Here is a 27,100-nt window from a genome sequence, read left to right on the forward strand (position 1 = left end):
CCCCATTGTGGATAAGTGTTGCAGGCTTTAATTGCTTGGTTGTCTCCTAGCATTTGATCATTAATCTTTGTTTGAATATAGCATTGTGATTAAAATCTATCTCAATTATGGAAAGCCAGCAGCATCATAATCATCTAGGTGTACGCTTCATCCTTTGTAAACTGAGGATGATACTGAATCGTCAAATTTAGGAAATTATACACACTCAGACAAGCATACATTACCTAAGAGCACTGTGCTCGGACTTGGTGACAAAATACAGTTATTGCCATTCCGTAGTTGAGTCTGGGTACAATCTTAGGCTCCAGTCGTACAAAAAAAATGACTCCAGACTGGCCGAAACTATTGTGTTATTTCCAATGACATAAAAGTCTAGTTTCATCAGTGTGATTTGCATTACTGTTAATAAAACCATGTAGATGTTTCATAAAGCTTTTAGTACATTACGAGCGACTGGCGATCCTTTCTTACGTGCTAAATCAACACCAATTAAAATTTGGTGTATATCATTTTCCACAAGAAAGGATCACCAGTCATTCTTAAAGTCGCTTGTAACTTATGAACGGCTTTATGAAACACCCATCTGATATACCCTTAAACACCTGATAAAACCCGAGTATGTAACCAAAAGAGTAAAAGTACGTATTACTGATTTGAATATAGTCCAATAAAAAAGAGTAACATACTATGTACTGTATATAATGAAAAATGTTTTTTAATAGAAATATAATCTCTTAAAACATAATTGTAATTATTTCAAAATCAAAAACATTTTCAATATTTGTATAAAAATCATACTTTTAAATATACATTTTAACAATGAAATGAAAGAAAAATACAACCCCAAATGCACTCTGCCTCCATAGGCACCCTCATAGAATTGATATAAATGAACAAATAATTATTATACAACCAATCAAACATATTATTGAGATAATCAAATTTCTTTATCACCTTTCTCATGAGCCCTGGCAAGCAATTTCATATTCAAACACTGAGAGGATAAAGGCATAAAATACATAGACACAACTCTTTGGCATTAAACAGATATGATGCAATCTGCAGTGATAAACTGCCAGTTTTATCAAAGGAATAATTACTTTCGAATAAGCACTTACAACATTTTTACTCTTGTAATTTCCAAATCATTGTTCTAACTCAAGTAATACATGTTCTATGAAAATGTTTTCTACTATCAACTACCTTCTTTTATGTACCTGTAGATTTATCTGTAGATGGCCCGGGGAGGGGGGGGGGGGGGCAGTCAAATGTATTACTGTACACACGCATGGCCAAATTATTTCCAAACACCCCCTAAACAAGTTTTTCTCTGTGTGCAAAATAACTCCCTAAACAAGTTTTTCGCTAGCTTCATGAACACATTTGGCCTCTAAACAAGTTATTGCCAGAATATGACCCCTAAACAAGTTTTGTCTTCTTGCTAACAATATATTTAAATATAAACAAAACTATATCATGGGTATTGCATACCCCTCAGTGCAGTTAGGGTTAAAATACCACAGTCAGGAAGAACCTAAACCATTTTCAGAAACGAGGAAGAAAAAGCCCTGGGGAAAAAAAACTTACCCTAAATATGTTTGGCTAGTCTTAAAAAAAAAGCTTTGGAGAAAAAAAACACCCTAAATATGTTTGACCCCGCGATGGACCATTGATCAGTCTTTCAAAACCACCCTTATTTTTGAAAATCGGTGTTTTTGATACCCTTAACGAGTGCACGCGCAGCCCGCGTCCAAAACTGAAAAAAACACCCCTTTAAACGCGTTTTTTGGGTCAAGCGTGTGTACAGCAATATATTTGACTGGCACCACCCCCCCCCCCCCCCGGAATATGGTGACCAACTTCAATATATATGAATTTTTTCATGTGCATTGATTTTCTTTATACTGATCATCTATTCTTAAAAATTAATGAATGATATTTATCATCACTTGCAAAAAAAAAATATATGACCATTTAAAAAAACAAAATTAGACATACATGTTTGCAGGAAAAAAAAATGTTAGCACAGATTATCCTTTCAGAAAATGAAACCATGAGTTGAAAATAAAAACAACCAAAATTGGTGACATCAAAATGATACATCTCGTGAAATAAAATGTAGTGGATCATAAGAACAAAAATAGAAAGGATGATGAGGTTACATTGCATACATATTTACCATGGTAAATAAATTAAAATTAAATCGTAGAAAAGTATTCATTTTTGTTTTTACATCTTTGGTTCAACAGAATTAAGGGATATCATTGTAAGAACGGAATGTATAGATATATACAAATCAATCATTTGATCCTCACCAATTTCAATATGAAATACAATAAACCAATTTAATATGACTATTACTTATTATAAGTTCATTGTCATATAAAAGAGCAGTTTCATCGTCATGAACTGATATGTTAAACATAAAGCTTGGTCATGACTCTAATTCACAGTTCATCAATGAGAAGATATCAAATCAAATTACACATCATTTAAAAAATGCTTCATGCTTGCTTTAGTGAAACATAGTGTAGGCAGTGAGTTGAATGATGTACCCATAATAACTGGACTGCCTTCAGTACAGAATACCTCTTATACAATTATCAATATTGAAATACTTTCACACTGATGTGATAAACACATTGGAATTAGATGGAATAATAATAAGCTAAAAAATATGGAAATACAAATTTGCAAGTTTCATACATATTTACTGCTTACCAGCTCAGTGGCGGATCGGGGGGGGGGGGGCACATTTGGCCTGTGCCCCCCCTTTGAGTGCCATAATCATAATTTTTAATTTAAAGATGCCGTTTTTTACACAAGTGTGCCCTCCTCTTTTGAAAGTCACAGGATTTTTTTTTTTTTTTTTTTTTTTATTGGGGGGGGGGGGGGGGGGGTTTGCTTTTCAAATTTTTCGTGTACATGATAAACTTCATTTTGGGGTGAATACTTTTTTTTTTGCTAGTCAAATTTTCCTTGGGAAAATGTGCCCCCCTCCCCCCTTTGGAAAATCCTGAATCCACCCCTGAACCAGCTCATATGCTTTAGAAACACTCACATTTGCAAGACATACATACAGGTGGGTGGCAGAATGTTCTTAGAAAAAAATACTTGGCTGGTAAGCAACTTACAAAAATAATTTACTTTATTTGATCTTTCTACAGTATTTATAATCATTTTGGATTCCCATAAGGTCTCCTTAAAGCACACAAGATTGTTTCAGTCTATAACCTAAGCACCATTACACAAAAAAATTGAGCTGTTCATGACCTACACTACTCAAATTAGGAACATGTTCTAATCATTGCAGGGTTTCAATTTCACAAAAAAAAAAATCACTGAAGAAAAATTTGCCAAAGGATATAAAAATATGAATATATAAGTAAGAATATATTCTCCAGTGCTTTCCTAATAGAATGGAATCTTTGGATTGCATTTCGTTGACAAGGGCCTGATTTGCTGGAGCAGGTCAGATATGACGCATTTGTTTAACCATGACTGGTCCGTTCACACAGGGCAGTCCACATCACCAGCCTCCATGTACACCGTCTTGAGTTGAGTGTAATGCTCTATGGTAGCCGACCCATTCTCCCTGCCCAGGCCAGACTGCTTGTATCCACCGAACGGCACCCCTGGGGGAAGGTTGTTGTAGTTGTTGATCCAGCAATTTCCTGCTTCCAGTTTAGCTGCCACTCTGTGTGCTCTTTGAACGTCTCTGTATAAGTAAAGGGAGTGAGTGAGAAAAGGGGAAGCGAGAGTCGGTACATGATCCCTAAAATTGACACCTTTAATAATAGATTCTTTGGCTATTGCAAGAATGAGACACTTTTGGGCACATAAAGATATCTGTGACTTTTGACCTTGTGAACCCCCAATATAATCAGATCATTATCACTCTCATAATGCATACTTACATAGTGGACCAAGATTGAAATACATCCATCAAACAATGCTTTAGGTAACGAAAGAACAAAAACGGAACAAACACACTACCGCAAAACATGAAATTTTAGTCACCACCGATGTTGGTGGAGGCATGACAATATGAATGTTTGAGTAGGTGTTAAAGAGTATGCACATTCACAATTTACATCACAAGAGCCAAGATTACACATCCACATGGATGATCTGTAATCAGCGTGATCAACAGTCTAATGGACATGTTCGTCAGTTCTACAAATAACTGGTTCATATTTCACAATTTTATGGCCACAGCTTAACAGTAATCATACCAATGGCTTGGCATGCTTTTGTGGAACATTGAAAATGTTGCCCTTCATGAAATGAATACAATATTACCCTCATCTTTGACTTGGGGCAATAATTCCCTATGGCAGGCAATATATTCAATATACCCCTCAAACCCAGTCAATATAAAATCACTATTCACTCACTTTGTAAACATGCCACAAGCAAGTCCAAGCTGAGTATTATTAGCTCTCTCTATAGCTTCTTCTTCCGAGTCAAATGGCATGATTAACGCCACAGGACCAAAGACCTCTTCCCTTACAATGACCATGTCATCTGTGACATTATCCATGATGGTTGGTGAGACGTAGAAACCACCAGCCAGGGCGGGGTCCTCGGGTGTCACACACTCGCCCCCAAGGAGAATTCTAGCTCCCTGCAAAGCAAAAATATGTGCATTCTTTAAAACAAAAAATAATTGATAAAATTAAATGCATTCTACGCTATGCACAGTTAAAATTTATTCTTCTTCCATAGCTTCACTGTTATTACAAATTAAACTTTTATAGTTTTCAAAGACTGAAGTTACATCATCTTCGCACTATGTAAATGAGACAAAATGGTTTGTAGACAAACTGATTATAGACAAACATGGGATTAGACCATCAAGGATGAGATCTTATGAAAAGTAGAATATGACGGTGTTGATAAAAAAAAATGGCTAGAGTAACGTTGCACTCTGTTGATGAGGCCACCGAAATGCTTAAAAGTACTCCAAAAGGCTAAACTGGCAAAAAGTTCTGCAATTTTTTTTATTGGAAGTGCATATTTCTTTTGTGTTGGTATGGCCCCATATAATGTTAATTGTGTCATGGAGTACTTTCCCTCATGTCCCCAAAGGTAGGGGGGACCAGAGCTTGGAAAATTTTACAAGCCCAAAACAACAACAAAAAGCTTTTCTCCCAAAATGTGAGGTCATTTTAACCCAAACAAAAAAAAAGAAAAAAAAAGGGTTTTCCCCAAAAAATGTAAGGTCATTTAATAGTACAAAATACATGTATTATTTTGATTGTGAAGTGATGTATTTTTATCCATCATAAAAGACCAAAAATAGTAGGGGGGACATTTGATATTGTCAAGGTAATATCAAATGTCCCCCCTACTATTTTTGGTAGGGGGGACACATCCCCCCTGGGATTTCCGGGTCGTGTGTGCGGCAGCCTACGAGCTCTATCATTTTCTTTATATTGATGGTGTAGACCAGTTGGCAATTTACCCTTCAACCCACCTCTTTCTTTGCTCCTTCTATGTATCTCATGACTTTGTCCTGGTGCTCCTTGGAGATCAAGGCTCCAAAGGTAGTGTCTTCCAGGTGAGGATCACCAATCTTCATCTTCTTTGTCCTCTCTACAAACCTCTTGACGAATTCATCCGTTATGCTTCGCTCTACAAACACTCTACTTGCATTACTGCAAACCTACATGCACAGAAGTGGATGAGAGGAAAGGAGAGATTGTTAGATTTGAATGTACGATTAAATTCCATATCTTTATACAAAGCTCTAGAAGATCCTTTATACTAATCTTGATCAAAATTCTTTCAAATATTAAAGTACTATCAAACAGACACTTTGCATACTTAATGATTTAAGACTTTTATTAATGCACCTTGATATCAAATATCTTAACTATTCAAAAATTACTTGAGTGACCTAATGAAAATGAATGTTCACAATAATTATTATATACAAAAGGAGAGAAAAAAAACATCATTTTATCTCCCCTGACTTTGTCATCAGAGTATTACAAGATGATATTTTGCGCTTATATAACACTTAAAAATTAGAATGAAATGTTTTAGAGATACATATTACCCCACTCAATTGATCCTGGCTTGTCTGCACACAATGTATGCACTTTCTCAACTCTCTGAAGAGCATTCCAACAAGAGATTTCTCAATTCAATTGCTGGGCACACTTCACAGGCTTTTGCATCCTACCGGATATATAATTAAAACCGGGGTGACAAGTGGCAAAGGGTGGACTGATGCCTTGCCAAAACACAGGAACCTCTGATGACGAAGCAAGAGTCAGAGCCACTATACTACAATACTTCAGCCAACAGAAAGCACGCTTTTCACATGCAGATTAAACATGGGGGTTAATTTAATTTCTCTAATATCTGTTCCATTTACCTCTCCTTGTGTAAGAAAGTTTGCCATGATTGCTCCCTTGGCTGCATTGTCGAGATCTGCATCACCGAATATCAGCAGGGGGGATTTCCCTCCAAGTTCAAGGGTCAGAGATTTGATGTCATCAGCACAGCTTTTCATGATCTACAACAAAAAGGAGGGGAGATGTGAAAACAGGACCTTCAGTATAGAAATTAACAAGTAGCATGATCTTTGTGGCCAAGATATTTCAGTTCTATGACATTTTCTCAGGCGACAATTGCTCCGCTATAAATTCTACATGCTAATCAAATGACCAACTTCAACCCTGGAACGGATTTAACAAAATACCCTACCCTCAAACCTAACATAAAACCCCATTGCATCCCTAACCCTAACACTGTAGACATCTTAACGACAAAATACAGCATGAAGCAATTGTCGCAGGAGCAAATGTTGTGTCACCAGCATTTCTCAGTCCAGTTTCAAAATGGAGCTCCCAGAATATAAGGGAAATTATCAGAGACAGCTTGAAGAAACCAGATTCCCAGACTTTCAAGGCATTTCATTGAGGAATTTATCCATGTATTTTAATGGATGCAAAAGTAAGCATGGTGCCTCCTGAGATACAATTGATACTTTAACAGGGGCTAGTTACAGGGAGAATTACGATCAAACGCAACTTAATTTTCAACCAATGAAATGTGTGTATTATGGACTTGCGTTTGATTTTCGTTGAATTGCGTTTAAACTCAACTCTTTCAGCAACAGGCCCTAAATCATATTGTGTAATAACAAAATGTTAATAACTGATGTCCTTGTTCAGAGTGCAAACAATAAAGGAATACATATCAATGTATTATATCATCATCCTCTTTATAAGAGAATGGTTACTGTAACTTTCCACAGCCATCCTTGTTATCATGGTCAAACAACAATAAAAAATAAAAATATATTATCTTTAACTACACATTCGGGTGAAGTTTGCCTAGTATGAAAGGGGTTTCGAGGAGGACTAATGTTACCCACCAGTTTTCCAGTAGCCACACTACCAGTGAAAGATATCTTCTTGACATCAGGATGGCTGGTGAGCAGATGACCCGTCTCCCCCTGGCCTTGAACGACATTGAATACACCTTTCGGTAATCCACATTCTGAGGTAGAGAAAATAATTTTTAGATCAGATATTTTTACAATTCATTTACATACTGTACAATTTACATAAGTTAACCATATATGTACATGCTCAAAGCACATTAAAAAATAACATGTAAGTAACTCTACTCTTTAAGTGCTTACAATAAAACAAGAAAACAAATAGGTTTTCAGCTTGTTTTTGAACACTCATAATGAAGAACATGAATGGATGTCGATAGAGAGACTATTCCAGATACTGGGATGCAGGGGCGAATCCAGGATTTTCCAAAGGGGGGGGGGCACATTTTCCCGAGGAAAAAATTTGACAAAGCAAAAATAAAAGTCCTCACTTTCAAAGGGGGGGGGGGCACACTTATGTGTTAACAGCATTTTTATATTACAAATTTTAATTGTGCCTATCAAAGGGGGGGGGGGGGGGGCATGGGCCGGCTTTGCCTCCCCCCTCCCTAAATCCACCAGTGCTCGGATGGGTTAAACTTGTGCATTGCTGACCTTTCTTGGACTTCATTTTAGGAATCAAAACATTTAGTCATCAAAAATATTTATTTATTTATAAAATACATTTATTTAATAGGTACCTTAACTAAAGTCCAAGAAGCCGAGTAGGATTCCTGCTTAAGGGTTACGAACGGATTTTCGTTAGGTATTTTAGACACAAGAATTTGCTTTCTATCATGTACATCAATGACCATACACAGAAGTGCCAATTCTATACTGCAAATTTGTGAAAAATTAAAATTCTGCAAACATATGCGTGATAATTATACAGTAATTACCTGCATAGAGTTCTGCTAGCAGTAATGCAGTGGCCGGGGTGAACTGGGATGGCTTGAAGACCATGGTATTTCCACAGGCCAGGGCGGGGGCCGACTTCCAGCCTGCCATCTGTATAGGGTAGTTCCATGCACCGATACCAACGCACACTCCGAGGGGTTCACGACGGGTGTATGCAAAGGACCCATCTGGGCATGGAATGTGCTGTCCTGTGACAAAAAAAAGTTGTTCTTAATAATTCTGATTTACAAATATAATTTGAGAAATATCCAATCCTGTTAACAAGGCACTGGCGTAAATCTGTGTTGATGGATGGGGGGGATGACTGAAATATTTTGGCATTTTTTTTGCAATCATGTTTTTAGATATGCAAAGAATTGTCATTGATATGTCCACAGTGGCGTACCGTGGGTCACGGAATGGGGGGGGGGGGGCACCAGCAACATTTTTGAATCACTGAGTGAGCGCGCTCAGTTGCCAGTTATTCTGACCTAATAGAGACATGGACAATGGCATTAAAGGGATATGTATCTCACTGATCAAATAATGCGAGCGCGAAGCGCGAGCTGACATTTTTTTATATTCACACCTAAAAAGGGACATTGTAATCAAATTTGTGTAATCATGATAGGTACCTGTCTCGCAAAACAATGCGAGCGCGCAGCCAGAGCTGAAGTTTTCGTATATTTTGACCCCAAACAGCGAGACTTCAAGGAATATATTTTAGGAATCCATTAAGAGCATGCATAACTCACCATAGTCATCTAATGCGAGTGCCAAGCGCTTGCTGATTTTATCAGAATTACATCTGAACACATGAAACACTTTTTGTAGTCATTGCAATCATGATTATCATACGCATCTCACTAATCAAATATTGCGAGCGCGAAGCGTGAGCTGAAAATTTAGATAGTTCAGACCTGAAGTGGACATTCTAAGGTTTCTTTGTAGGAATTAACAAGGACCATACGTATTTCCAAATGATGCGTGCGCGAAGTGCGAGCTGAAAATTGTTTATATTCAGATCAGAAGGGACATTTTAAGGACTGATTTTAGGAATTCATTAAGAGCAGACATATCTCACCAATCCACTAATGCGAACGTAATCACGGACAGGAAATGTTTCATATATTTTGACATTCGATCTTGATCCCTTCCCAAAGACCCCAACATTGATGAATTGGAAGAAACGGGGGTTTCTCTTCAATGTTATAATAAGGACATAAGTATTTCTTTTGGAAATGGTGAACTGGCTCTTTATTTGCATTTTATGATTCAATAAATTTGTTTTATTTGTTAAGCGGTATTTCAGGAAGAATATATCCCCCCCCATCCCCCCCCGGGATTTACGCCAGTGTAACAAGGTGATTGTATTGTATAACTAGCTGAAGTATCTCAGATATTCAGTAGTTAATTTTGTTCCAGCTTGCCTACATGTTCAATTGTTTAATTTTTAAGTTGATCCTTCACATGGTTTAGTTAATAAGCAAAAAGAGCGACTATTGTACACAGCCTCTGTGACAGTTTTATTCCTACAAAATGATGGTTCCTCAGTTACTGCGAGAACAACATATTTAAAGATATTTTAATGAAGAACTGTGACCTTGATACCCCAATAAATGTACATAACTTCCATGGCAACCATCTTCAGAGTGAGTGGAAGCTTACCCGTTAGAGATGGTGCAAGTCCTGCATAGAAATCAATTGCGTTAATGGCAGACTCAATGTCACATCTGGCTTCCCAGATAGGTTTTCCATTGTTGGTTGTCTCAAGTCTGGCAAACTCTTCTAGATTGTCCTAGATAGAAAACACCAAGAAATTGATAAATATTTTTTCATATCCATTATCTGATAAACAATATTTGAAAGTTTTCTGACTTATTGAATGGGGCAGACTCAAACAAAATAAGTATATGTTTTAGTTGAGTTGCAGTTAATAGTCATATCATATCCACCCTATCCCCAAACATATGAAAAAGAAAAAAAAATAGTATAAGTTGTTGGAAATGACTTTAAATGTTTGCACAAGTCATTTCTTTTTTTTTGTCTCTAAATATAAAGAGCATTGAAAATTAGTGTAGGTACATATAGGTAAATTCTCAACTGAGTTGAGTTGATTAACCCCATTTCAATTATTTAATTATCATGTTAGAATTCCAAACAGATTGAGCAACAGTTTACCAACAGTCTAAAGACCTTAAGTCACATCCATGAAATGAGAATCAATGAATTTACCCTCATGGTCCACCCATTGGTTGAGGTACAATAATAATGTAGGCAATGCACTTGAGTTGACAATACTTGTTACATATTGTAAAAATTGATGACTTTTACTGCTGCATTATACAGTGGGTACTATTTAAATGATTGAATGAAGACCATGTGACCATGTATTTATTGTGATAAACATGCAATTCTACTTGCGACAGCCAGTCAAAGTAAAGTGAGACCAATGATGATTTAGAGATGAAAATAAAATTTCAGCATTTGTATTTAATGACTTCAACACTTCAGAACAGTCCAAACACTTTAAGCCATCACCTGTTGCGCTGAAAAAAAACTATTCCAAAAGCATGTATATGGAGAGTTCTTACTAATGACATCACCAAGGTTTCTATACCCTTGTCAACATCTTTTTGTTGTTGTTGTTAAGCAGTGATATCTGGTTTGAATTTACAGGACCTCCTAGGCTCCTACAGTTATTAAAGTTGGGTAAGCTATCTCACTTACCGAGAGTTTCCGTGCTGCTCTTTGCAAGATCCTGGATCTCTCAATGGCTGGAACCTGTGACCAAGTCTTGAAGGCTTCATGTGCAACTTTAACTGCTCTGTCAACATCTTCCTTTCCTGAGCTAGGGCTTTCACATAGTATTTTGCCTGTATGACCAATAAATGAATAATTTTCAAATTGAAAATGTTTCCCACATTGCCAGTAGCCCCACATATCTCACATTAGATCAAATGTTGATAGCCACTATGTCAACCAGCTGCCTTCAACTTGTAAATTCAATTCCGCTAAAAATTTATCCTTGCCAAATCTTTGAGATGAATTAATTTCTACAATACATACGGTATCCTCTAAAATTCATAAAAACAGTATTCCTAAAATTGACCCATTTTATAAAGGACATTCCACAATTATGTTGTGTGCATCATGATCTGTGCATAATTTACTCTATGTGCAATAACATCACAATGAATGAACAGATGTTTAACAACCTGTAGTTTTCCTGTGATCTGCCCTATAATTGCAGATCTGGGCCTCTTAACACAAAGGTTAGCGTAAATTGCTAAACGAAATGGCATATCAAAAGTAAGACCATCGTTGCATGCGCATTTTGCTCAGTAGACTAACTAGGATCCAATCAGAATTTTTCTTTTATATTAGCAATTTATCTCTAACCTTTGTGAAATGGGGCCCTGATGACTTAATGAATCTTATTAGCTGAAAAAAAATCCATGGACCCTATTGTTAAGCTTCTCACAGGGCTACAGATCTAGCGCTGCAAAGTATGAAAATTATGACCTTGAGTTTGAATAAATGGGAGAGTGGTAAGTATTTTTACTCACAAGGGAACCAAAACTTTGGTTCATTTTTGGTGTTTTAGAACATTTGCTCCAACAAAAGTGCTAATGGATCTACTCAATAGTTTGAAAACAAGTAGACCTCTAGCCTCTAGGGCTAGGCCTACTTGAACCCCAGTTTTTAAATGTTTGCAACACTTCAAGTTGAATCTACCTTCCTCTACAGCTTTGCACATTTTGGTGGAAATGACATAAATTTGTTGTCGAAATGTCAAAGTAGATCTACTAAGTTGTAATCATCTATCACACCAATTTTCTACCAAAATTGAGCCAGCCTAATGACGTTAGTCCTAGTTACTCGGACAAATGAATAAGGATAGGGTCTATAATATGAAAATATTCTTGAAGTCCAAGAATTACTGCAAAATTTGACGAAATATAGTCTAGCTATACTAGGCCTACGTGGATTTTGACTGAGAAATAGATAGTTCAAACTCTATGTGTGATCTACAGACTACACATAATCACATGCATTCAGCGAAACAATACCTGCAAAGACTTTGGCTGGAGGCAGATCGAGTCGCTACGGCTATGCCGTGTCAACCACCAAACCGGCGGAAGGCAGTAGGATGGGGGGGGGGGGGGGTCGGGTGTCCGGACACTAATTTTTTGAAGCCTTCTTTTTTGTCTTTGGATCACACTAATACTTAGTAATAATATACCATTACCAACATGACTGAGTCTGAGGAGATCATTTGGGTGTGGAAATGACCCACAAGGCACAACAAACAACAACAAAATTATAATATAAAATAGTTGTAATCATCTTCTATTTTGTTCTCTATAGATTTATAATATTTCCTAACATTTTGTACTAAAAGGTTAAGTAAAAACTGATGAAACTTCTCTTGTTAATTTTTCCAAATGACTTTCTAAAATTGATCGTCCGGAGGTAGGCATAGTAGCCGACAAGTACAGCAGGCGTATTAGTACCTGTCGCAGGCTCCACTACGGGAAACGTTTGGCTGCGGTTGACGTTGGTGGGCCGTACCCTTTCACCGGCGATGAAGTTCAGAGGTCTGGTCCAAAAGGCATTTGTGCCATTTTTTGCAAGATATGATGACATAATACAAATGAATTTCAGGCACTAAAATGTCCAAAATAACGAGAATAGTACAAGAAATGTTAGTCAAACGAAAAGATTGAAAGAAGAAGAATTTCGGCCTTTTTTACTACACGGCTTCTTAACCGAGGCAAAATGAAATGGAACTGCATGCACTATACTGGATCACTGTATGTAGACTGTAAATACAGTCTCTAGAGATTAAAATGATACTATGATTTTGTGTTTATTTATCTTTTTAATTTCAATATCATACTTTGAGATCATTTAAAATAAAAAAAATTTGTATTAAATTTTTTAAAGACTCTTTAGAGGGGTAGATTGCCAACAAAGGCAAAATATTTGTTCATTATTCATTTAAATTCGTTTCAAAAGACTATTTAATAACCGATAGCAAAGCTGCTGAAATCGATATACAGAAAACTTTTCCCGAAGTTTACTTTTATCCAATCATCATCGTTGTGTCTTCCGACCCCCTTCCGACCAAGGACAGAATGGATGATTCTGACATGGAAATTCTGGGTATTCCACTCAACAAGGGAAATACAGAAGCTAAACAGACGTTGGAAAATAATTCACAGTCTAGGTAGGTAGATCACCATCTAGTTAGGCAATGAGGCTTCAGTAATTTAGGGGTTCAATTTTCTGCATCCCTGACGACGGTCAACGTCTCCAGCCATCCTGCCTCCCTGCATTCCGGGGTGCGGTTGCTGCAGAGACAGAGTGCAGTAGCTGTGCCTGTAGCCTACTTAACCCAGGCCCAGGGAGCTCCGGCCGGCAAAGCGGGACGGAACCCAGGACGCAGAGTCGACCGTGTAAAACGAGGGAGACACTGGCCCTGGGGTAGATTAGGGTCTCAATAGTAATCTTAATAAAATGTGGAAACAGAAATTATGCACTCACATATATATTATAACTATCCCTATAAGGCTATATTTCACTCTCATAATATTATCATCCTATCGCAACTAGTATGGTATTTATTTTTAGCCTGGGGCTGGGCTGGGGCAACGGGGCAAAATTCCTGCTTGATAGGATTTTATTACTCCAGAAACGTGCAATTAGAAATATTATTATTAACAATGTTGGTTACCTATCTCATACATATCCATTATTTTTTTTTAAAATAAACTCCTTCGTATTTTTTATCTCTATATCTAAAAGTTTAACTGAGGAATCTTCATGTATCAGTTAAATGCCAATGATATAAAGATGTAACATTTTTATCAGCTTCCAATTCTCTCGCCTTTGCATGCAAAGTATTTTGGTCATTTGAAAGTGGTATTGTATTAACAAACGTGTGCATTCTGTGGGGAAAGTTGGTAAATACGCAAAATCACTGATCAGCAATTGACCATATTTTTGGTTTTTTTGAAAAAAATGAAGACTTTGAAAATTTGTTTTGGCCTCTTCGAATTCCCTTTGGACTGCTTGAAGGATGCTGCAAAGTTTTAGCATATTGAAATTATTTTCTAATTCATAATAAATGTGCATGTTCAGTAATACAATTACAAGGCAGGAGTATACAATCACTAAAAAATAAAGTATTCTAGCATTTAGGATCACAAAATTCAAAAATCCCCACCTTTTTCCCCCATTTTTAATCTTGCGTGAAGTGAGCTTTATTACCAAGACTTTGATAATCCTTTTATGTAAGTGATAGGGTTATGCAACAACAGTCAGAAGAATCTTGGCTTTGAGATGAGCTAGGTTTGCTTATAATAATTCACGTGGGTGTTCCTCAATCCAATTTTTATGAAATTTTCAGTCTCATGCGTGCTTAATTTTCCTATGATCATTCAATCCAACTTGTTTGGGATGAACTTGGCCTTTTTAAAATGCACTTTTTTAGCTATCGTAATGGATTGACAGAATTTGAAGGAAAAATCTTCACAGTGACAATGTTCCATAAACTCCAACAATAAGAATGAGTCAAGACAAATATGATCATCATTATAATTTTCAATTAAATATTGAGCTATGTGTATCCCTGATATTTTTTAATGGTATATTGATGATGTTATGTCAAATTGGTAAATCAACATTGTTTTTCATAGCAAATCTACAAAGAAATGTGTTGAAGACAAATTGAAAGAAACCGAGAGGTTCCATCATCATACTGCTGCTTCAAAGAGCTCACACTCCAAGAAAAAGAGGAGGAAATCAAATGCTGAAAGAAATAAGAAGAAAAGCAGACATGAAAAGGTAGAATATTAACAATGTAAAAATTTATATCAATTAATAATTAGTTTTCCACAAAGCCTGTGGGAAATAAATGTTAATGAATATAAGAGAATGAATAGATGGTAATCTGTATTTTTTTTTATTTATAACTTAATATTGTCCATTAAATTAATGCACATATGGTTACCTCCATGTACTTGTATTATTTGACAATACATGTATTATTCACAATTTATTTCTTTTCCCCTACGGTACAGTATTATCCTTTCTAATTTCCCTAGTTTCTTTCTTTAGCTTTTATTTTCCATTCTTGATATTTTATCTTCTCTAGCTTCCCCCATTCCTCTGCTTATTTTCTCATGTACAGTTAATGGATGTCTATTATTAGTCTGTAGAGTTATACTAGGAATTTGAATTCTATTTTCCAATTTATGATGAATCTATCTGTCATTCACAATCTGTAATTGGTAGGATTTTCTTATATTCAATGTAAAAACTTATGTTTTTTAATGTATGTAATACATGATGTATGTTAAATCAATATTTTTATCCATGTTTGAAGAGTAACAAGATGGAATTCCCCATGTTGTCAGATCCACACAGACCTGTACCACTTATTACACAAAATAGGATCACTGTAAGTATGAATTTAGAAATTTCACTCTGTTACTAAACGTTTATTTTTGCTTGCATCATCTCCTTAATACTTGTAGATCATAGAATACACAATGTAAGATTGAAACCTTGGATACCCCCGACATCTTAGTGAGTGTAGATCTGTCTGAGGGTTATCAGAAACAACCAAGAAAAAACATAATGTACATACTCGAGACAAATTCAGTTGATATGGTAAAAAATATATTTCTAACTTTTGATCATACTGGTACTTAACTCTAACTGTCTATGGGAAACAAAATGGACAAGCGTATACAGGGCAAATTGCCAAATATTTTCCTGTTATGATTTTAAATTTTTGAGGAGCATGTAAAATATAAAAGTGGCATTTTATTTTGCAGCTAAAATCAGGTCCTGAATATAAATTATATTCAGGACCTGATTTTAGCTGCAAAATAAAATGCCACTTTTATAATCATATATTTCATTCTATTCTAGATCATCAAGTTTCAATTAAAGATTATTTTTTCTATTGTGATTTAGACCTCAGTTGGAATATACAACAAAGCAAAGAAATCTGACAAAGTTTTGCGAGGTAAGCATCATAATTTTGAATTTTACTTCTACTTTTTTTCTTAAGGTGTTCACAAGTTGTAAAAGGAAAAAAAGGCCGCTATGCAAGCAGGACAATATGATGCATTGGGAACAAATCTGGAAAGTGAAAATTCCACTGTTTTAGTGTCATGGTGTATGAAAGATAACATGCATGCTTGTATGTTTTTTATGATAGCATTTAAAAAAAATTAAAACTGGTATTTGAAGTATGAATGTCAAGTTTACTTTTACTTTCAGTTTTTTTTTTTAGTTATACCATTTCCCCTATCATTTTATCTGACTAGTTTCTTTATCAAAGTTTTCCAGTTTTTCAAATTGATTTATTGCAGATGGAGCTATTTTGTAAATCTGCATCTGTTTGCCCTTTTTCATTATTTTTTTTCCTCCAGATTTCAAAATACTGAATAGGGTTATGATTGAATTCCTTGAAGAAAGCTATATTGTATACCTAGATTACCTGATGAAAAAAATTCATGTTTTATCCTCTTTGTTGAATTTTTCCTTTCAAGATTTGATAATACCAGATGCTGTTAGGGTAAAAACTCAGGAAAGCTTACAAAAGATACTTGATATGTCGGAAGCTAATCTTCCACCAGCTCCTAACCTTGATTCACCCCTGATATTGGATGATATGGCTATTGGTCTGGTACAAGTAGTGCAGTCTGCCTCTCCTGTACCATGTATTCAAGCATCAAAACCTGTCACTGTTGCTTCAGCACCCAAACCAATTGCTGCTATTAAGTGAGTAATCTGATATTTTAGTCAATGCCAACCAGCAGTATTTAAACAAAAAAATTATTCGTGAAATATTACCATATGTGGAATACCATTTGTAGAAAATTAATATAAGGTCAACTGGAGCCCTTGCAAATATTTAAAGTTGTGGTTGTTATACAATTTTGAATGAAGTCAATCATTTGAGATTTCAAGGGCTAATTTTTTTTTTTCCTATTGGTCCAATGACAGAATTAAACTTGCAGAAAATTTGTCCGACCCTGCTCTCCGCTAAATTAGTTTCAATAAGGGACCATTAAGAAAATAATGTAATGTCTGATTTGACTCTTAGCTACATATACATGCAGTTAATCAATATAATACAATGGATACTAAAGAAAATGATTTCAATTTATACCTCAATTAGAAAAGTAAGTATAGTTCTTTGTCAAGGGTTCCTGTTCAAACCATCACATACTGTGTAAAATTTGTTTCCTTTTACAGTTCTCATGCAGATAACAATGAAGGATTATCATGTCATAGAGGAAGGTCAACAGATGAACATATAACTCATACTCGGAGTTTTGTACCTCATGTTAATACAAGCACAGAGGTAAGCTTCTCTCATACTATTCGATTTCTCATTAGAAAGAGATCAGGGCAATTGCAGCTTAGTTAAGCACTGGGTCCAATTGCACCTTTGGCATTTACAGTGTTGAGAAAAATACCGATTATTGGTATTTGTTTTTTTTATGTCTATAGATATAAACTTTTTTGTCCAGAAATAATAATTTCCTCCTCGTAATATGAATGTGATCCATGCACTGATAGAAATATATCATTTATAATGGTGTAGATTTTTAATTAGAATTTGATACCAGTAGTTATTCCATTCTTAGTTCATGCCATGTCCAAGTAAAAATAGGACATCCTATTGAGAGAAAAGTGAAATTTATATGGTTGGGTCTAATGTAGACTAAGAATAAAATAGATTGATCTGTAACTTCATACTAATCATATTTATGTTTCAAATTATTATTAAAACCACAATGTTGTGTATGTTTTGTATGTGTTGTATGTTTAAAATAACAACCTACCATATTCATATTTGAAGATTTACCTCAAATAAAAAAATGATGATTGTGAAAATGTGATCTTAGGTAGATATTGAAACAGTACATTTATTAGAATTAATATTTAACCTATGTGGTTGGTAGCCTTGTTTACCTGAATAATAATTAAATTTGCACTAATTTTTCATTTATAGAACAAGGTGCTCATCATATGAGTGTGGTCTAAATGTAGATATAGAAGAATTAATTTTTAGAAAATCGGTCTATACCTTTAAGACTTCATACTAATCATGCTCAAGTTTTCGATAACTTTTCATACAAAAAAGAGGATGTTGATGATACAAATGTAATCTAATGTAGATGTAGAAGAATTATTTTCTAGAGAGTGGATATTTACCTTATGATATTTTATTTCATATTTATCATGATTTTTTTTGGTGATTGTCTTAATTTTTTTCTGCATTTATATATTATACCTTTTTTCTATGTAATACAAAATGTTAACCTTTTAATGTACAGGATATCATAAGTAATTTTTTAAATATGCATGAAAATAGGTAAAATCAGTGTACAGATTAATTTTAGTTACCATTGTTGACATAATTATATCTGCAATATAATGTAGATGTAGAAGTAGTGTAATGTAACTTCATGTATTTTCACTTCGGTTAGCAGTTCAGTTTTAACTCATATGCAATAACATGTACTTCATGTACATTTAAAGAATAATGTGTTTACAGAAATATGTGCAATTGTCAAAAGAGAGAGGACAAGAGAGATAGAGAAGGGGGTTTAGGAGAGATGAACATTACAAACAAGATAGTAATATAATAAATTACATTATTAAACAAACATGAAATTTACAGATCGGTATGGGAAAATCAAAACAAAAAATCTGTTAGAAATAAATATGTGTTTATCTGCTTGATTTTCTGTGTTGTATTTCATCTCAAAATTTTTCTTTGTAGACAAGGAATAAAAATTGTCAATTTTATTATTTTTTTGTTCTTTATGATAAAACAAAACATCTCATCATTCTACACACATTGAAAGTGTGGTAGATAAGGCCTACATGATACAGAGTTGCCAGGTAGTACTGACTTTCCGTATTAAGTACTGAAAAATGAGAAGACTGATGGTCACTTGCAAAATACTGATTTCTTAAGTTTCACCAAGTCCAATGGTATTTCTTTGAAAATACTGATTTCCTCACCAAAATACTGATTTTCAGCTTTTAGAATACTGAAATGTTCTTGTTCAGGTTGGCAGCTCTGATAATAAGTGCATATTAAACATATTTGAATTTTTTTTGTATTTGTCTGCAAAGATAGATGAATGATTTTCATTTCCCCCCATTTTTTTAGCTGTCACCAATATCAGAAGCTGCAGAAATGATACAATCATCATTTAATCTTAATAGCGTCTTCCATGGCAGAGGTAAGTTAAGACTGAAATATAACAACAGCAAAATATTCAGAAACAGTCAATCGATGGTGTTAATGGGGGAGGGGGGCAAGTAGGTATATGCACCTGGTCCAGAGAATTAAAATACAGTAAGGCAAAAGTAAAACCTGAACACCCAAATTTTAAAGACTTACAAATACCCAGACAATTTGAAGTGGGTGCAATGCCAGCACTGTCCCTGTGTGCTTTCACACACACAAATCAAATTTCTTAAACTCTCATTGATGTGTCTGTTGAGGTTCAGTTTACATCACCTGTCCTAGGAATGTGAATTATATTTCACTTCTCATTTGTTTATTACTCAACTTGAGGGGGAAAACACTTTATTTCATCTTCATTATCTTTCTTTTATTACTGACAAGTTAAGGAAAACAATTTAACCGAAACTTGTGGCTATGACCAAACTTGATGCAGCCATTTGATTTAGTTTTTGAAAACGCATTTATATTACTATCACTTTCCATTCCTTATGTAACCGACAATCTGGGAATGCACTTTTAAGATTGTTAGATAGATTAGATCCTGATCTTTGTCAGTGTGTCTATGTTTTAATTTTGAACGATTTTTATTTTGATTCATGACCAAGATAAATAGTTTGTGGGTTTTTTTTAGGGAAGAAACAAAGTGAAGAATCAAAATTTACACTTTTTAGAGTTTGTTTCATGTTGCTTTGTGCACTCATCATCTGTTATCCATCACAAATTTTGAAGGTTTTTTTTTCAGAAGTGTTGATAAATGTATGCTTGCTTTTATTCTAGACTACTTTGCAGAGATCAAAGATAGTCTTCTGAAGCAGCTCCATAGACAGAGGCAAAGGTAATAATAATAATAACAATACATATATTTTTTTTCACAAAACTTATAAGAGGGTTTCACAGATAGACTAGATCTATCATCTAAATGTTTTGATGTCATAAGCATCTTTCTTGGTAGAGTCATCTCTTTATCATGTTTATGTAATGTTGGTGGTATGAGTGAAATTGCCATTCAACAACTGTATTGTTTCCAGGGTATCGATTTCCTTTGTAAATAATACCTTCGCTATAAATGGGATTGTGAAACACCCCTCTTTCACTGTAACGTTGCAATATCTGAATACAGTCAAATAATTTGAGCTTTAAAGTTTGATTGATATAGTGCATGAAAACATTTTATATTCATTTTCCCTTTTCTCTAGTTCTGCCCTGAAAACTCCCAGAAAATCTCACATACCAAGCAGGCATCACTCCTCAGTCAGGAAGAATCTCACCAAGGAGTTTGACAGAAAATCAGGTCAGTGTATAACTCCCCAGGGAGTGGAGAATGCATGAGATGTTTGTAATAAGCCCCAATTAGTGATGGAGTAACCTATGTGACAAGTCCAATTTCTCCCAACTCAAAGATATTTATATGATTTTAAGAGAATCAACTTCAGCAGAACTACCTGGTGTTTATGTATGTTTGTCAAACAAATTAACCTGGGGGGATCTGTATTTATCAGCTTCCTTATTATTGTTGTTTTTTTTTCCAGGGAGTGTAAAATCATGTCGCTTAGCTAGTGAGAGCAGTGTACAGCAAAGTGATATCGTAAGAAGATCTGACCTGATTCCAAAGGTACATTCATTCATCTATCCATCTTCATATTTTTTTCCTTCATATAATTTTCAAACCCAGTGTGTCACCTAAGATGGGTTGATATATCAGTAAAGTGCTAAGAGGTAACTCCTGCATGATGTATCAATCACCATAAAAATCAATGATTTAATGTATAGGAAAGTGAGTACTTGAAAATTGTCATTTTATATCTGACACATTTTGGCTAATCAAATGGATTTCATATATTCAGTATAACTCCTATCATTTCAAAGGGCAAATTATATCACAGGACTGCAATTATGTAGAAATTTGTCAAATGGAACACTTGTCTCTGTAACAAAGAGTAACAGGAACAGGCATTTTGGGCAGATTTTCTGTCATTTCTCCTACATGAAAAAGAAACCTGACAAATTCTTAGTTCAAATACAGTACAACAAAAGAACTTTAATTAAATGCTTCTGTGATAATATGTATCTATGTGATCTGTATGTAAAATAAGAGATGAACTTATCTGTGGGTGAAAATAGTTTGGTCATATAATCTGAAAATTAAGAATATATATGTATTAATCATTGACTTTCTCTCATAATCTTGATCCAGTCCAAAAGTCCATCTGGGCTTGAACCAACGAGGCCTCACATCACCAGGGGATTGTCCTCACTGACGGTGTCCACTGCCCCCCATACCATCGCAGCTCCTCCATCAGACATGATACAAGTCAATGCATTTGAAGAATGTGCAAGGACACTTCAACATCAGCCAACGGTGGATATATCAGTCGATGAGTTCTTCCCTAGGGTTGAAACACAGGTGCTCAACCTTAACAACCTTAGTTCATGCGTTTCGTAATAGAAGCTTGCAAAATTCGCCCTAATTGAAGGTTCTTTAGCCTTAATCGTGAGAGATTGATCAAATAGACTGTACTCAATATAATGCATAATCACATTGTTTCTATAGACACTAAAAGCATGTGCTTTTTAGTGGATCCCTCCATTTTCTCAGATCTTTACAATGTGAATGATAATTTGCTTTTATATTATAATTTGTTTTACTTATGAAAAATATCATACATTGTACCTACCTCAATTTATATTGTTTGTATATTAAGTTTCACTTGCAAATGTCATTGTAATTATTTACAACCATTTTATTTTGCTCTGTAAAAATTAAATAAAGCAAATTTGAATTTGGGATTTGAATCCTTATCTTGCCTGCGCTTGGGATTCATTGTTCAGGAATACATTTTTTTTTCATTTTCCAATTCTCAACTACGACTCATGCTATTTTGCTTTTCTTTGAAAAAGTTGTCAACCCATGTGCATCTCCCGATGATAAACGTTGGTGGTGAATTATGTATTTTGACATGAATGGATTGCTTTTGTTAGGATTTGATATGCTCCTTTTAGTGGTATATCAAAGGGATGGGGTAAGAGGGCGTGTTCCACATGGGTTTCGTGAAACACAAAGTGAGGAAATATAAAAAATGATTTTTGGTATGTACATGAAGCTCAGAAGCAGATACTAATTGATATTCTTGTCCATTATTCAGATGCTACATGGTGCGCACACTGTGGATATTCTGGACTCCATTCAACTCAGCTGTAGTAGTAACAGTGACAGCTTCTCCTTCTCAGATCCTCATCACATGGAAGGCACTGTGATCCCTACATCATCCCTCATCTACCCACCCCATCTAGATCCTACATTACCATTCCAGGAGGCTGAAAGGTACGCCATGACAGCAAGGAAACACCACAGTCAACATGGGATGGTTGTTCTCAAGAAGGGAAAGTATGAGCCTTATGAGGAAGATTCTCCCGAGTACTCCTTTCCATTGCCACCTCCACCAGTTCTGCCTCCGAGTTCACCAAGCCCACCCAAGATGTTCCGCAGACAGAGAATGTACTAAGATTAAGGAAATGCAGACACTGGAATAATATCCTCCAGGGGGTGAGGTGGGAAATTTTTTAGCCTTGTATCAGGGGTTACTGATATGTTTCATTTCTTTGCCACCTTGATCAACTGGCTCTGTATCTTTAAGCTCACCAAGTCCGGATCCGCCCATAATGTTACCCAGACAGAGTACATACTAGATAAATAGTCAGGACGTTTTCAAATAGCAGCTCATCCAGAGGGGAATTACAAGCCATATGTGAGTTTTCACAGATATTACATTTCCTTGCTACCTAAACTGCATGGTTCTGTGTATACTGCCAAGCTTGCCAAGTCTGCCCAAGATGTTCCAAAGACAGAGATGTTTTAGATAGTTAGGACACATATTAAATGAAACACAGACATAAGACTTTAAATTGTCTCTCAGTGGTTAAGCCAGCCATACCATGTGTTACCATATAACATTAAATTTTCTTGCCATGTCAATACAATTTGTTTCTGCAAAAATTCTAGTAAATATTGGTTATGAACTTTTCAAAATAGTCCAGGCACAATATATGTGTATAATATGAGTAAAAAGAGCAGGGCCCCTGCCCCTTGTGCCCTATATAGCTGTGTGGATTATATCATGGGTGGGGATAATGATCGAGCCAGTCTATCAAAGTTAAATAAATGATGATCTATTATATCTTGAGGCACAGTGAAGGGGGAAGAAATTGAGGTTTCTAATTCTACATTGCTTTGAATTTATTTTGAAATGAGTATACATCTGGGTTCTTGCATGAATTCTGACACTTTGGGTCTAAGCTCATCCTGGAAATTATTGTTAGAATATTCTTATATTGTCTTTTTGAGAATCTCTTCATTTAAATTATTATTATTATTATTATTATTTTTTTTTTTTTTTGGGGGGGGGGGATGGGTCAAATGTCACAAATTTTTTAACAGCATGTTGTTAACTCACATCTATAATAGGTTTAAAATTCAAGAGACAAATTTGTTACCTTCAGAAGGTATATGTTAGTAGATTGGAGATATAGTTAAAAAACATGAAAACTGTGGAAATACGATCGGTTGCCATTTAGCTAGCCTAGAACATTATTTATATGTTTGTTGTAAATAATACTGTAAATTTGTAGATATATATGTTTATATCTTCAATAAAATTAATTGATATACAAATTGTTTTGCGTGGTGATTGATAGTGAGTGTTCTTGTATGTGCGTGAGAAAAAAAGAGGGAGAATGTACCATTGAACACCCTACTATAAGCTAGCACATTATGTTTCCATACCAAATCCTATAGGTCTTGCAAAAGTTATCCAAATGTATTACTAAGCATTATTTTGATAATGTTGATATGGCATCATATCCCTCATACTTACAATTTTTTATACTTTTAATCGAAAAATATTTTATTGGCAACATTAACTTTTCTTCATAATTATTGTTAATTTTAATTTTTTAATTTGATAATCATCACACGAAAGTGTGTTTTAATAGATGTTTAATGTTTTCATAACATTTTTTAAACATTAATATTAGCAGGGTATCGACACGCGTCCCCCCCCCCAAACAAATGATTAAGTGGTTTGTTGGCTTGTTCATCTCTGAGGCCTGTATTCTGATAGCAGGTTTAACTTAAACTCAGGTTTAAAGTTGTGGTTTAAGTATGGATAGCCAATTGTTACATAAAACACTAATGGTAGAGATATCATATTTCAGCTCATTTGGCTCTCAAATTATTCATAATTGTCTAAGAAGTATAAATAGATTATTGTCGATCACCATCGATGAATCAGGAAAGAGCACAGTAAACATAAGAAACGTTCAACTTAATAAAAAATTTGATACTTTTGGCTTCCCATACTTAAACCACAACTTTAAACCTGAGTTTAAGTTAAACCTGACTTCAGAATACGGGCCTGAATGTTTTAGGAATTTTATAAAGTCCCACAAAAAACGAGGATGAGATACAATGAGAAAAGGAGCTAAAATGTTCAACTAAAAAATTTGAGCATTATAGAGGGAGCTTGAAGAGAAAAATTATTCATGAGAGAAAGAAATGGAGAGACTAAGAGGTAGACTTGGACAAATCGGTGTGTGGGAGGGGGGGGAGGGTATATGTTGAATATCATATGCCAGGTCATGGTCAGAGGATGACACGGCTGGCCGGACATTTGCTTATGGCTTTACGTTGTCTGAGATACAGGGTTAGAGTAGCAATGGAGTTTTATTTTAGGGTTATAGGTGGATAGAGTATAAGTGTTCATATGCTCTGGTCTTAAAACCTCAGAGGGCATATAGCTGGGTTAGAATAATATTTTTCGTTCAGAATAATGTAAATAAAATTAGGGTTTATTTATATAGTTTTAGAGGTTAGGTTTCAGGTTAATTTTGCTCATGTAATGTGTAATAAATTTTCCATTGGAGCATTTGCCATAGCAAATGTCATGCATGGAACCAAAATTTTATGCAATCCAATATAGCCTTCCACTAAAGCGCAGCAGTAGATCTAAAGGGTTGACCAGTAAAAGGGAGTGGCAAATTATATATTGTGGGGCATGATTTCTCAAGTTTTCTGACATTTTTTTTTTTTGGGGGGGGGGTCATGGACCCCCTGGATCCGCCACTTCCCTAAACTCACAGTAAAGAAATGATTAATGTTCTAAAATGCATTATCAAATTTAGCTGAATCCCAAGGTCAGCTATTCAGTTGGAATGCGGGGACGTCTTCAGGACATATCTTATTTCAAGATGTGATGTTTTGGTGCATTGTGTTATTTTCATTAGGCCTACGTTACACTTAAATCCATATCTGTTCCTGATTGGTTGAACAGCCGTTTTTCGCGCGAACGTGCATCAAAACAATGAATGGGGGCCACCCATTGAACTTACCGTACATAGCCTAGGCTACTACGCAGTACTTACCGTACGGGCGCGGGCCGTATACCTGTAGGCTGTAATCTGTATACCATTGAAATCTACATGTGAACCATTTCAAAACACACATTTGATGTCTTTTTGGTTTAGCCCGCCGTGCTGAAGTAATGAACGATGTTCATGATCCAGGTCCGTATGTAATGTTTTCATTTATCTTTTAATAGTGTTGAATGTTTGAATTTTGAGGGTGACATTTTTGCAATCGACAGTTCTGGTTGGCAAAAAATGAAAGAGAAAAGATTAAGAGAGGTCTAAACTTTATGTAGTAGTATGACTGAGACTGAGTATGATGAGTACCGGTACCGGTATTCTATTTCTATCAATAATCAAGGATAATAAAATTCTGGTTTGTGATTCATGAGCAGAGTTTCAGTGCACCAGCAGCACCAGGTCCAGGCCACTCATTCAATGAACAAGGTTATGATATAACCTTGTTCTCACTCTCAGTTATATCTCATTCTCAATGTGTGGCAAAATAAGGGTGGCAATGTTTGGCTTATTTTCTCTTTTTGTTTGGGACAAATGCTTGATTTTTTTTACACTGACAGTTTCCATTACACCTATTCTTCATAAAACTTGGCCCTTAAGTAAATTTGATTCTTTAAATTATTTTTTTCTTAATTAAAAGTAGAGATAAAAACGAGAATTTTCTTGCCATATATTACTACCACCAATAGAGGGCGTACACAAAAATATGCCCAAAATTCAAGTTTTTGAGCGCTCTAGTGAATACAAAAATTATTCCCAAGTTACTAATGAAAAATAAATTGCAACTGTATGGAAATTAGTAATTTTGGTCACAAAAGTGATATTTTAATGATTTTTTAAAGTGTGTGCTCTGTACAGCATTGGCATGCCATAGTCCTACCTGTAGATTCCCCACAGGCAGGATGGTTGCAGTGAACAAGGCCAGAGAGAGGCGCGAGGCAGAGCAGCCCACTTTTATTCGAGGTTGGCCCGGCCTAGACAGCTGGCAGCCGTCTGTTTCGAGGAGTTTTTTTATTTTTTTAAATTTCTCCTCGTACACAGACGGCTCGCTATCGTGCAGCCACCATTAGATTAGGGGACTTACAATGCAAAATCCC

At 35.3% G+C, this 27,100-nt stretch overlaps 3 protein-coding genes across 4 annotated transcripts in view; 2 read left to right on the forward strand and 1 right to left on the reverse strand.

Moving 5' to 3' along the window:
- Positions 1-2,891: 2,891 nt before the first annotated feature.
- Positions 2,892-13,143, reverse strand: LOC129277163 (4-trimethylaminobutyraldehyde dehydrogenase A-like). The gene is made up of 9 exons (XM_054913374.2): positions 12,811-13,143; positions 11,024-11,169; positions 9,962-10,091; positions 8,296-8,502; positions 7,391-7,515; positions 6,386-6,526; positions 5,480-5,668; positions 4,398-4,627; positions 2,892-3,718 (listed from the first exon to the last, which is right to left on the reverse strand). The coding sequence occupies exons 1-9, from the start codon at positions 12,941-12,943 to the stop codon at positions 3,511-3,513; spliced, it is 1,509 nt and encodes a 502-aa protein (XP_054769349.2). The 5' UTR covers positions 12,944-13,143; the 3' UTR covers positions 2,892-3,510.
- Positions 13,144-13,430: 287 nt separating this feature from the next.
- On the forward strand, positions 13,431-23,884 carry LOC129277164 (uncharacterized). The gene is made up of 12 exons (XM_054913375.2): positions 13,431-13,526; positions 14,998-15,145; positions 15,687-15,761; positions 16,283-16,334; positions 16,864-17,095; positions 17,573-17,681; positions 19,506-19,578; positions 20,364-20,421; positions 20,783-20,877; positions 21,116-21,198; positions 21,781-21,990; positions 22,730-23,884. Exons 1-12 carry the CDS (start codon positions 13,435-13,437, stop codon positions 23,087-23,089), a joined length of 1,587 nt encoding a protein of 528 aa, XP_054769350.2. The 5' UTR covers positions 13,431-13,434; the 3' UTR covers positions 23,090-23,884.
- Positions 23,885-25,874: 1,990 nt separating this feature from the next.
- The window catches only part of LOC129277889 (folylpolyglutamate synthase, mitochondrial-like), a 29,363-nt gene continuing 28,137 nt past the window's right edge, over positions 25,875-27,100 (forward strand). Inside the window, exon 1 of one of the 2 annotated variants that reach the window (XM_064109902.1) lies at positions 25,875-26,144. The gene's annotated coding sequence lies outside the window, so the exon portion shown is untranslated. The remainder of the gene's footprint in view (positions 26,145-27,100) is intronic. The other variant, XM_064109901.1, reaches the window with a different exon arrangement.

The sequence above is a fragment of the Lytechinus pictus genome, chromosome 15, assembly GCF_037042905.1.
Source record: "Lytechinus pictus isolate F3 Inbred chromosome 15, Lp3.0, whole genome shotgun sequence".
NCBI lineage: Eukaryota > Metazoa > Echinodermata > Echinoidea > Temnopleuroida > Toxopneustidae > Lytechinus > Lytechinus pictus.